Source organism: Lates calcarifer, linkage group LG3 (assembly GCF_001640805.2).
Source record: "Lates calcarifer isolate ASB-BC8 linkage group LG3, TLL_Latcal_v3, whole genome shotgun sequence".
Taxonomy (NCBI): domain Eukaryota; kingdom Metazoa; phylum Chordata; class Actinopteri; family Centropomidae; genus Lates; species Lates calcarifer.
Window position 1 is genome coordinate 20,795,188 of NC_066835.1, and position 12,594 is coordinate 20,807,781.

Consider the following 12,594-nt stretch of genomic DNA (forward strand, 5'->3'; position numbering starts at 1 on the left):
CGAGGTCAAAGGAAATGAATGACGCACTAACTTAAGTTGTTTAAAGGGCTGATTGATGGTGTGAGTCACTGACAGTGGCAGGGTTGGTGCTTCATTTCCCACTGGGGTCACTCAGGGTATGTTAAAGTGCTTCAGAGACATCTGTCCAACAGAGAGATAACATCACATTACTGCTGTCATGTCAGTACTTCATGATTTCAGATTTGGTGACATTCATGTTTTATAGTGACTCCAGCTTATCCTACAAACTATCAATGACAATCAATGACTTGCTGATGAAACTTAAATATAACAGTTTAAATTGAGCCTAGGCATGACATTTGGCCATGACTAGTTTGGAGTTGATACAATCGTGAACCTTATTAAAGTCCAAATTTCTCACTATATCCCTGACATGTTTGATATACTTATCATGTTTCACAATGAAGGTGTAATTCTGTTGAAGCAGTCAATGTCACCACATAAAAAGAGAACATGGCTCATCATTTGTGTTATGATAACAGTATTAAGGAGAAGGCAACAAAAAGGGACTGAAGGAAGTCCATCCAGAACACATTGCTAATTAGTGAGGCTGTTCTCAATAAAATTGGTCTTTCTTAACCAAGCAACATTTTTCTGACAAGCAGCCTCTTGTGATTGTACAAATAATGACTGTAGCATAATGTAGTTACAGTATAATGGCTGGCCTTTTAGGGAGCACATTGGGACGGATGGTTAGGTATATAAATGTCTGACAGTCACCAGAGACCATTGTTAAAAACCTGCCTCCTGCTAACTGTCAGTATTGGTTTAACTGAGACTACAATCTTTCCTATTAGTTATTTCAGTTGCCTAAACTTAACCGAACAGTAACCACAGAGGTGACAGATTGTATCTTTTCTACCACAGGTAGTTGTTATGGTTTTTAAAGGAACTGACAAACAACTTCATCCATCTAATAAGGGAGCAGAATCAGAAAATGCTCATAAGGATTTTTTAGAAGGCAATAATAAACTGTTTTGCTCTTACAGTTGAAGGACTTGCTGGAATTAGGGGTTAGTATCAAAAACTGGTTCATGTCATCCAATCACATCTAAAAGAAAAGTGTTTTTTTGCTCTGAAAGGCCACACTATAAGCCTCCTCTCATCCCCTCCTTTGCCTGCACTATACTGCCTTTCCAATTTCTCTCCAAGTGCTGTGTCTTTTGCGTCTTTGTTGTCTCTACACAATTAATCCTAGAAATGGGGATAAGGGAAAACACTTTCACACAGACTCTCCTCTGTGAGATTCATGGAAATACAAAAACTCACAAAAGTAGTTGAGTGAATGACAACAACAAAAGTAATGATGAAAAGTCAGTCACTGATCAGTCACTGCATAAAGTGGACATGCTTATGGGATTGTCGGCTGTAGACTGTCCGATTTCAGAGTGGTTGACCGTTTATTAGAAGTAAGCAATAGTCAAAGCCTGGCCCAGATTCAGTCACTGGGTCACATCCTTTCAGGTTTAAGCTGAGAATCAAAACCAAATAAAAAATCAGCAGTCAAGAGTTAAAAATAGCTGCTTTTTTCCAGATAATCGGACATGTTGGAGCTGCTCGGTTTCCGCCCATCAGCAGTGATACAGTTTCAGTTTTTATATCATGCACAGTTAAGGTTGATTCCCCTTCAGGCCAGTCAAAGCCAAATGTGACCCTGTACTCAAATTATACAACATTCAAACTGAAGGTGAATGGAGACGTGTGTGAATACTGCTGTGCACATGCACAGGCATGTAGGATGTGTCACACTTTACACTGCCTGCCTGCCAGCCCTGCTGCATATGTGTGTGTGTGACGTAAAGTATGTGTGTGTGTGGTACAAGGACTTTCCTCAGTTTTTGGGCCAAGGTCTTTCCCTGTAAGCTGTCTTTCCTTTTCTTCTCCCTCCCCTGTTATTCTCTCACTGTATCTCTGCTTATCTCTCCCTCTCCTTTATCTACCTCTCCTCAGCACACTAACAGCCCTCCCTCATTTCCTCCAGTGTGTGTGCATGTGTGTGTGTTTCCTTACCCGCCGCATAAGCTAATTATCTTTATCAGTCCAGCAGTCGTTCTACAGACTATAAGACGAGGGTTTGTTTCCCAAAGCTTTCATCGTCTTAAGTACCGCTTTGAGAAATGAGAGTCTTCTTGCGGTTCCCACAGACGTGAACGTGGCTCAGCATCATTCCTAGAAATGTCTCGTCTAGAGAATTTTGATGCTATTTTTAAAAGATAAGATGTTTTTGGCATTTAAGTAGCAAATGTCTTTTCTTGAATAGCACATACTCCTTCACTCCTCTTTCTTTACTCCCATGTCCCTTTTCTCCTGGTTCTTTCTTTCTTTTTTCATTTTCTCCTGACTTAACTGCTTTTAGCATTCAATTCATACTTTCCATAATCCCTTTGTCCATTTTCAGTGTCTTACAGCATTCACATCTACATCTACCCCTTCCTTCCTTATTCCCTTTTACAAATTAATCTGGAGTTCTTTTAACCTACAGAGAGATCTGACCTCCTACCCCCCACATTCCCTCTTCTTCTTTTGTTCTCTTCTTTATTCTTACCCTCTGTCCTTCCCTCTGTCACCCCCTCCTCTCTCCATCTTGTCTTCCATTCTTCCCATCTTTAAATATCCATCTCTTTTCCTGCCAGTTGGCACAAGCCTCTCACTGCTGACAGAGGGACATATTGCCTTCTCAACAGAAAACAACCCTCCGCCCCTCACCCCAACGATAGCAGGCTAACCTGGGAACGCCATCTGTGGAGCCCCGCCCGGCACCATGGGACGTGTAGTTTCGTGGTGCTCAGCAGTTGCTTTGCGCTGCTCCATACTGACCCGTCGTTGCTGCAGAGTCTTTCATCTCTGTTTCATCTGATTCACTTTTTTTATTTCTTCACCACTTCCTAATTTTGGGAGCCAAGACTGCGATCCATGCGTGGAGCTCGATAGCTGGAGATGCAGTTAGACGGCGATTCATTTTGGTGTCAGAGAGTTTTGGTAACAGAAGATGGTATTAGGGAAATGGGGAGTTCTGCAACATTTTCAAACACTTGTGTCTGGTAATTACAGAAGTCTTTGCTTCTAGTGAGATAGAAATTCCCAGAAACATTACTTAAGATATGACGTAGCTGTAGCACTTCTTTAGAGCTCTGTGGTTTATCTTAATGACTGGAATAATTTGACAAGCCATTTTATCTTCAGTTAAAATGAAAACCGGTGAAAACAAAAGTGAAATCCTAAGTATTTCTCTGTAACATTCAATGTCTAAAATAAGCAAGAAATAAACTTATAACTTAGTTATGAAGAATTTAACGCCCTTAAACTCAGTTAATCTGCTTCAACCTGACGGTGTTGGTGTGGTTTGGTCAGATTTAACTGAAATCAATCCACCAACTCTCATCAGATGATTCAAAAATATGTAAAGTATGTAATGTTACCTCATTCCCACCAGTGAGAAGAGCTCAGAGACAAAAAAGAAAATGTATCACTGTTCTAATTTAGGAGAAATTGTGTCCTCAAGTAGGATCACATCACTCATAGTGAGAAGCTGAATGAGAAACTAAGTTTTCTGGGCCTTTAAAATTTCAAAGTATTTACTTTGGGGTAAAAGTTATACAATGATCTTTTTGTCGTAATGACGCATTGACCACTTTTTAATGTGTCCTCGTTCTTTATATCCTACACGAAACCCTTATTATGGTCACACCATTCTGAGTTTAGTCTGGTCCGTTTTATTTGTGTGCCTCAGACAGGGCGTGAGAGATGCACATTTACCAACACAATCACAACACAATAATCACCAATAAAGAGGCTTGTTGATAGTAGATAAAAACCATCTCTCACACTATACAGCACAATGGGCTCTTTATTAAGTAAATGGCCTATTTCCGGAAATTAATTTGTATGTACAGAGCTCCTGATTAAGGGAACTTATTATCACTCCTACTCTGACAAACCCAGCTTTAATGCCTTAATTAGCAACGCACACTCATTCATTAAGTTGGACTTCATTGAGGATGCTTCTAAGCCTCCAATAAAATTAAACAAAATTAATAATGAATCCAAGCAAAAATTTAGTAGAGTATTGTGTGGAGCCTGTTGCCTTGTAATGAAGAAGCAAGCCAGTGGATTACATTTAACCCTCGGCAATGTTCATCTTTTACTTTTAGAAACTGTGCTGAGGGGCCACAGCTGACTGGCTAACAATGCCTCAGGTCTGTGATCATAAAATGGTACACTGAATGACTTTACGTACTTTAACAGAGAAAACATTCAGACGCTGATACACAGCGAGATGACAGGCAGCAGCAAGAACACAGATAAATCACAGACAGTCAGCGTTTGCCCTGTTGAAGTGCCCTCGAGCAATATAAAAGTCATTGTCTTTTCCGCGACATGCTGCACTGCAGCTGACCCATGACCTCTGAACTCTGTACTCTCTAAAGCCTCTCTCCTGAGGGGAAATTCACTTTCTGGAGAGGAGCATAGGAATAAATGTGTAAATAATAGATGTTTACTTACATAAATGTGGTTTGGCTTGGAAACTGTAGTGGACAGTGGTGGGAGACAGGATGCTAATAACACATTCCTGTGTTAAGCTCAGTATCTTTGTTGATCTAACAAAGTGAGCTCAGCTGCAATAACAACACTGTCTCCTGAGGTCAGTGTCAGGTGCAGGTAAACATACAATGAGTATTTTAACCTGTTCAATAAACAAGGCTAGTTTCAACATTGTACAGACACAGGACAGTCGAGGAAACAGCAGGAGGGGAAATTTGAAAGCTCATATATTTCATTTCCAAAGCATAAATTAGTCATTAATTTACTTTCACATGGCCTTTCTAGTTTTAAACCGGAACAAAATAGTTACCCAGTCAGGCAGCCTAAAGAAGAGTGTGTGTCTGGCCCTGGTAGAGAGAAAGAGAAAGGAAACGAGTGAGTGAAGAGAGTGTTTTTTTGCCAGGGGGGAGGAGAATCAGGGCGGTCAGGGTGTAGTGAGGATTTCAGCACCACAGTGGTGGACAGCTCCCCGCTCTGCTCCTCCATTCACATGTTTCCACACTGAGTCATGAATCTGCACATAATTCATCCTGAATGGGAATAACAGAATATTGCAAAAATGATCTTGGAGCTACAAAACTAAAATATGTTGCATTAGACAGAAGGCTAGAATTACAGTCGTGCTTTTGATTACATGCTCTTCTAATGGCAACACTTTTCTTTTTCATTCGCTGAAAAGAAATTTCCATCTCAGTGTCGTCAGCACTGAAATAAAGTAATTATCTCCCCTACAGTTTCCTTTAATCAATCCTTAATCATACTCCTTACAAACCTTTCCTCATCCTTCTAGCCCTTCACCCTCCCATTTCTTCCTCTCTCCCTGCTTTCCTCTCCTCCCTCTTTTGATGTCACCTTCACCCACCTTTATCATTGTCTGTTCTCCTGCCATTCTCTCTCTTCTACCACTGTCTTCTTCCTTCTCCACTCACTCCTCCCTCATTCCCTGTCTCTGACTGGTACTTTTCATTTCCTATCTAACTTCCTTCACCCTTTTCTTCCTTCACTCATTTTTGCCTCCTTCTGTCATCCTTTCTGGCCACACCCTACCTTTCCTCTCCTCTCTTCTCCTCCCCTTCTCCACTCTCATTTCTGTCCTCTCCTTCCTCACGAGCATCCACCTTACTTCACTCCTTCTTCCCCACATCATTACCTCTTACTGTTTGTTTCTAAGCACCACTGCTCCATTCATCTGTAATTCATTACATCGCTCCTGCTCCTGGATTCTCCCTGCACACACACACAGAGTTAGTTAGTGGCTGGTCCGACCTGGGAATTGTGGTTATTTTCTCAGGGCTTAAACTACAAAGAGAACCTCATCCCAGCACATTTGTTGTCAGCTATCTCAGCAAACACAGGCCTGGTTTCATTTCTATGTGTGTGTGTGTGTGTGTGTGTGCAAGACCTATCTATAATACTTGGTGCACTGACCCATCACAACAGTTCTTGTCCTCCAAACCCACATTTTCTCCAGGCTCTCGTCTTTCTGTAGTTTTAAAGCCACAGTTAAAGAAAAATCCATGTGCAGAGCATCAGTATGACCTAAACTCCACAGCTGATCCACCAGAAGAAAGCGTTTCTTATTTTACACTTAACATGGTTCTCCACATGTAGGAAATATTAAGGCAGAACAAAACTGCAAAAAATAAAATAAGCACATGAATGTTGCAATGAAATGTTGTGTTTCAGATTATAATGTCTGCAAGGAACCAACAGTGACCATTGAAATTAATAGTAAAATGCATTTTTAACACTATGTTCAAATCACTATTTGAAGATGAAGTCAGCAGATTTTATGAATAATGAATAATCTCTCACTGATGTCATTTCAATACAAACATACTCAAAACAATATGTTTGTGTACACAAAACTCAGCTTAATTTAATATGTTATTAGGTTAATAGGCACTTCCATTTATTGTTCATTGATGCATGATAAACACATCATGTTGAGAAACTGATCTTTCTAAAAGTTGCAGTAACGACAAAGAAGAGCTAAAAATTAAGCCAAAGCGAGGTGACGGCTCTCTGCATGTCCTCTGTCTTTTACAAAGAGACAGTGAGGACGAGAGCAATTTATCAAGCTAAAGCTAGCCACTACTGAGCTTAGCTTAAGTAAAGACTAAATATACTTATTTCCCAAGCTGTTATCTGTAAGTGTCCATTTAGAAATCCAAACCAAACCAGGCAGTAGCCAAATTTAATCATGACACAGACGCTAGCTAAAGTATAGCTAAACTTCTGCTAAATGTAACTTAGTAGCTTAACAGAGTGGCAGTGACTATCATCTCAGGTTATGACTCAAGATTAGATGATTGAAAGCATGTTGTGTTGTTAAACTTCCTTCAAACATAGTGAAGGTACAGTAGTTACACTCAGTTTACACTGAAAGATTATCAAACCAAATAAAACAGCCATTTTCATCCCCAGTGCCCTGTCTTAAAACTGAAAGTCTTGATATTATGTATGTTAGACAACAGAATGTGAAACAGCATGAATGAAGCAATCTGTGAGCCCACAGGGTGAGACAGTTATCTGCATCCTGCAGGTACTCAGCTCTGTCTCCTCTGTTCTAAGTGGAGGATGGATTTGTGTGTTTTGACTCAGCAGTGCTGAGCGTCTGACTGCCTCTCGTGTCGGGCCTGACATTTCCATCACTAAGACTGATGCTTATTTACACGAGCCAAGCACAAATCACCTTTGTCTTTTTCAGAGGATGTGGCTCTCTGAGGCGCTGACGTCTACTAAAGCACTGGATGTCTTTCAGTGACGTCTTCATGTTTGACTCTGCAGACAGGAGAGAGCCTGCACTTTCTCCTCCTTTGTAAACTTTTACACCAGGCTGACTGTAGATTCTGCTGCAGGTTTTTATATATTTTGGGGATGTGTACTGAGCTCTGCTTTAAATTCACGTGTTGCTTGAAAAAAAAATGATACAAGTTAGGCTGTCTGACAAACACATGCATATCCTTCTTACCTGTTTAAAAATTTACGACTGCAAGCTTGAACATGTGACAGTTTTTTGGTTGAGGTCGTGCCAGGAAGCTCAATGGTTTTAATGACCTGTGAACCTCTGCTTGTGTGTATCTGTGTGCTTGTATATATGCTTCTTCACATGAGGGATTTGTTTATCTAGATACTATACTCACATGTGCACACATACCTGCATGTCTGCCATTGTCTGTGCAGGGGATTTCTGATTGGTTTACCCATATCAAATATTTGTAACGGGTGACTCGTGAGCGATTCCTCTCTGACACCGCTGAATGTGCTCTGCAGCGTCTCACTTGAGTGATGAGGTCACTCCTCACTCTCTTCCTGCCTGACAGCGACTTTCTTTTTGCTTCTTATCTGTTCAGTTCTGATCTCGTCTGCTGAGTTCATTTTGTTCTCCGCTGCTCTTTTATCTGCTTCTCTCTTTCTCAGCCTCGTAAACAACATTTTAAGAGGCACTGAACCGCCTTCAACATCCTGTTTTGAATGTCATTTATTATTAGTAATACATGAAATACAGTCAGTTTAACTGTAAATATCCTTTTCAAAGAGACCAATGTAAAAATGTGTCTATACATTACATATTTATTGAAATGTAAATTACTGTGCAATGGGAGAATTCTTAGGACCACTGAGAAAATGAGTTAATGCACAGCAAACTTTAGCCATGTGTTGTTAAACTTCAGAGCGTCTGTTACACAACAGCCAGTTTGCTTCTTTCCAAAGTTACATCCCATCATTAATGACCTGAAGCACTTGGGCCTCTGGAGTTTCTCCAGATCTGGCTCTTCTCACATTGAGTTCAGTACAAGTCAACAAGCTGCCCTGTGTGCTCCGTCTGGAGGTTTTTAAAATGTAAAATTAATTACCTAACTTTTTTTTTTCCTTTCTTTTTTTTTTGCTGTTTATCTTTTTTCAGCTCTATCAAATGTCTGGACAGAAACTTAATTTACATGATCTTGTAATAACATTGTGTTTAATCATTTCTCTTCACTATATCAATAATAATGATAAACTGTATTTCTATAGCACAGGTCAAAATGCTGAACAAACCCAGGGTCCTCAGATCTCTGTCCCTGTGTTTGAGCAGCACAGAGCAGTGTTTTGGGTCTGTGTTTTTACGGTTGTTGGTTAGCACCAGTGGAGCCCATGAGGCCTCACACCTGCTGCAGCAACACAAACCACAGCATGGTGAATGTGACCTCCATTTTGACTGGATGGATAAGTCGCTGCATGTGTTTGTGTGCATCTGTGTGTGAGAGATGATGTTTCTGTGTATGTCAACAGCTGAAATGATGCATGGCAGAGGCAGCATTTCTGCCACCTAGTGAGAGTCAAACTACACTGCATGTTACCTGGATGCCAGACGTACTGGTCTTGCTGACTGGATACAAGCAAGGTTAGGGTTAACATTTTATGACCATACCAGAATTCATTCATAATTTAGCCTTTCGTGAAAAACTCTGTATATTTAATGCTGGCCATTTGCCAAAGAAAACCAGAGCAGAGCAGTTTTAGATTATGTATTTTTTCACCTTTCCAGTCCAAATCATGTTTGTTTTTTCTTTCTTTCTTTCTTAGTTAGTTTGTTTATTTCTTGTTAAAGATGCTGCACATTAATTGAACAACAATCAAGTTGCTTTTGTAATTTTCCAAGATTCTTGCTGTTTTTGGCAAAAGATAAATGATTGTTGAACTGTGGCTCCCAAAAGGAAAATATGAGTAATATTCTGTCATTCCTAAGCAAGCAGGACTCCCATTTATTTGATGTTTAAGGTAAACACTCATTCACCATCTTGCCCCCTGTATAATGTTTTACAATGCATTTTTGTTGTTTGCATCTGATTCGTTCTTCCATTATGAATTTATTTTCACAGGGTTCACTCTTGCTGTTGTTTTCCCTCTCCTGTTTCTGTTGACTTGTGGCTTCCTCCTTCATTACATTATAGTTTTACTTGAAGACTTCTACATCTTGCAGAATTTTTGACCTCCCAGATTTGAAGCTTGTGCTTATGCTGACTCTAGGCCTGTTTTTATTCTTAAGCAATTTCTTGAATTTGAAAAATTTCTTAAATTCAGAGAATTTTTTTTTTGTTGCACGCCCTCCTTCTCTGCCCTGTTTTTTATTTTCAGGTCTTTTTGTGTGAGCACATCTATCAGTCCTCGAGTTTTACAGGCATTTCATGATTCTTGCAAAAGCTTTCAACCATAGTCTCCTGATATGTGAAGAAAAAACACCTTGAAACGTCAGGTTTGGTATGAAGAGTTGCTCAATGCCCTCACTTTTAAAAAATGTATGATGATGAGAACTGGTTTGTTGAGTTGATATTGATATTGTCAACATGAAAATGGTTCAGTTCATCAAAGGTTGTTCTCTTCTGCTCTCCTCTCTTCCTCCATCTTCTCTCCTGCCCAGTGTTACATACATATTTAACAGCTGAGTCAATGAAAGTCAACAGAGATTAAAATCAGAGGTTCCCCACCCTCGTTTTTGAACCTCCTGCTCTGTTTGTGCATATTTCAAAGGTTAAAAATCAATATATTAAATAAATGTTTCTGTCTTCCTGTCATCTCTTTGTTTTCACATTTTTTATTTTTCAAATTCTCCACCTCTCTAATCTTTAAATAAATAAACTGAATACTGTCCTTTGCTCTGTTATCCATTTCTCCTCCTTTATCGTTTTATTTATTTAATCTAAGAAAGTTGTTTCCTCCTCCTCTTTGTCCAGGCTGCTCCCTGCTGAAATAAGTCACAAACACTTCTAATCAGTGTGATTATTTTCTTCCTCTCCACAGATGAGTTCGTTCAGTACGAGGGCTCTGACGCTGCTCTCGTCAGTTTTCGGGGCCTGTGGTCTGCTGTTGGTGGGTGTTGCTGTGTCAACAGACTACTGGCTGCTGATGGAGGAGGGCATCGTCCTGCAGCAGAACCAGACCACCGAGGTCAAGATGGCGCTGCATTCTGGCCTGTGGAGGGTCTGTTTTGTAGCAGGTCAGTTATAGTTTCACATCACCAGCTGTTCATTATGCCAAGATGTTTCACATTTAGTCCAGCATCCAAAGTACAGTTTCAGAGGTTCTCAGAATTTAGGCTCAAATGTCTGACCAAATAGCTCATGGTGTTTGAGGACCATTATGACCCAAACCCAGTGACCGCAGCACAAGATCTAATGTTGGGTGAATATGTTTTGAATGTAACTTTTTATAAGTTGTCAAAGGAGAGTATGCAAATAGAGAAGTGAGTCGCCTCTTCTTGAATCTTGCCTTTACAGATCAAGATGCTCCAACAAGTGTTCATTCATGCAGGCATTCATACACACAGTACAGTGGACACCACAGATACAAATAACTGTCCTTATTGCAGTAGCTGTCCCTGTGTTTCGGGTCATGATGGTGTTGCTCTGGGGAGGCGGCCATATTTGTGTTTCCCTGTTGTCTGATGCCTGGTACAAAAGGTCAGAGGAGGAAAACGCTGGTGGCATTTGGAACGTCCGTGTGTGTGTGTGTGTGTGTGTGTGTGTGTGTTTGTGTGTGTGTGTGTGTGTGTGTGTGTGTGTGTGTGTGTGTGTGTGTGTGTGTGTTCCTATCCAAAAGTGGACCTTGCCGTCTGCCCAGCATTGCAGAAACAAAGTGCAGCAGCAGCATACTACATAAAATTATACCTTACATACTTTATACATTCACATGTTTCTCTAAAAACTTTCATCTTGCAGCAAAATGTTAGCCACTCATGACTGTCCATGACATAATTCCCTGTTTCTCTCTCTTTTGGGATGGGCCACGGGAGAGAGCTTCTTTCTTAACACCTGTCAATCTTCAGTTTGGGTGATGGACTCACTGAGCCTCATAAGGATCGAGCTCACAACTTTAAACTTTCCAAACCGTCTTCAAACACCATGAGCTATTTACACGTGTACTTTGGGTGCTGGTCTTCCAAATTCACTACAGATCTCCAGAACCCCAGACCTCAATACCCCAGAGAAATTCCCAGAAAACAGACACCTGAGATCTATGTCTTAGATATTTTGACTCTCTCCTTTGGATATTTCATTTCAAAATTCAGTGCACCTCATGGGGATCAAGCTCACAACCTGCAAACTACCAAGCAGTACAAGTTGCCTCAAAACTCCTGAATGGTCTTGTTATTCTAGTGCCTTTCCAAATTCTGATTAGAAACCATTGTCGTGAGGACATTTTGACCAGTCTCCACAGCTGTTTGATGGTTAAGATTTCCTTTTACGGTTCAGGTCAGGATTAGGTGTAGGTTAGGAGTAGTTATGGTTAGGCATTCATTGTGATGGTTAAGGCTAGTGTAGGGGCTAGGGAAAGGATTATAGAGAGAGACCAACATCTGTGTGTGTAAGCGAGAGAGAAATCATGTTTGTCCATGCATGTATGCATCGTTCAGTTGAGATATTTTCATGTGTTGTTGTCTGTTTTGTGTTTTGTGTATTGAGTGTGTGTGCCCTCTCTCTCTGTGCCTACACTCTGAGGTTAATCGTCGTGTCCGTATTCAGCTCCTCTCTCTTTCAGCTCAGACCTTGTTTTCTCCTGAAACTCCTGACCTCCGTCTGCCTCTGCCTCTAATTCACTTTTTCTCTCACTTCCATTCTCTGCTTCCCTGTTTTTCTTTTTCATCATCTCTTTCTTGGTCCCTCTACCCTCCTTCACCTCTCTTTTCATTCATCCTCTCTGAATTTCTTTCTTTGTCTCCCCCCGTCGCTCAGACTTGGCCTCGCTGTCTGCCCTTTCTCTGTGTTTTTTTAACCTCTGTTTTTGTGTGTGTGTGTACTTACATTTTATTTCCATGTGCAAATATTTCCTCACAGTTTGTGACCTAAATAATTTCAACCCAATCACCCACTCATCTTTCTTCATTCTTTCTTTCTCACTCTGTTCACTTTCTTCTCTCTCAGGACCTGAGAAGGGCAGATGTGTGGCGTCCGAATATTTCACTGAGCCAGAGATCGAGATCACAACAGAAAATACAGCCAACATACTCAGTAAGTCGTGTGCATCCAGGGATAAGATACATACATA

General features: G+C 40.6%; 1 protein-coding gene across 2 annotated transcripts in view; it reads left to right on the forward strand.

Moving 5' to 3' along the window:
• Window positions 1-12,594, forward strand: part of cacng7a (calcium channel, voltage-dependent, gamma subunit 7a) — a 35,314-nt gene that overhangs the window by 6,657 nt on the left and 16,063 nt on the right. For both annotated transcript variants that reach the window (XM_051068919.1, XM_018682123.2), the window contains exons 2-3: window positions 10,351-10,546; window positions 12,471-12,557. In XM_051068919.1, coding sequence (XP_050924876.1) covers window positions 10,351-10,546; window positions 12,471-12,557 — 283 coding nt within the window. The remainder of the gene's footprint in view (window positions 1-10,350; window positions 10,547-12,470; window positions 12,558-12,594) is intronic.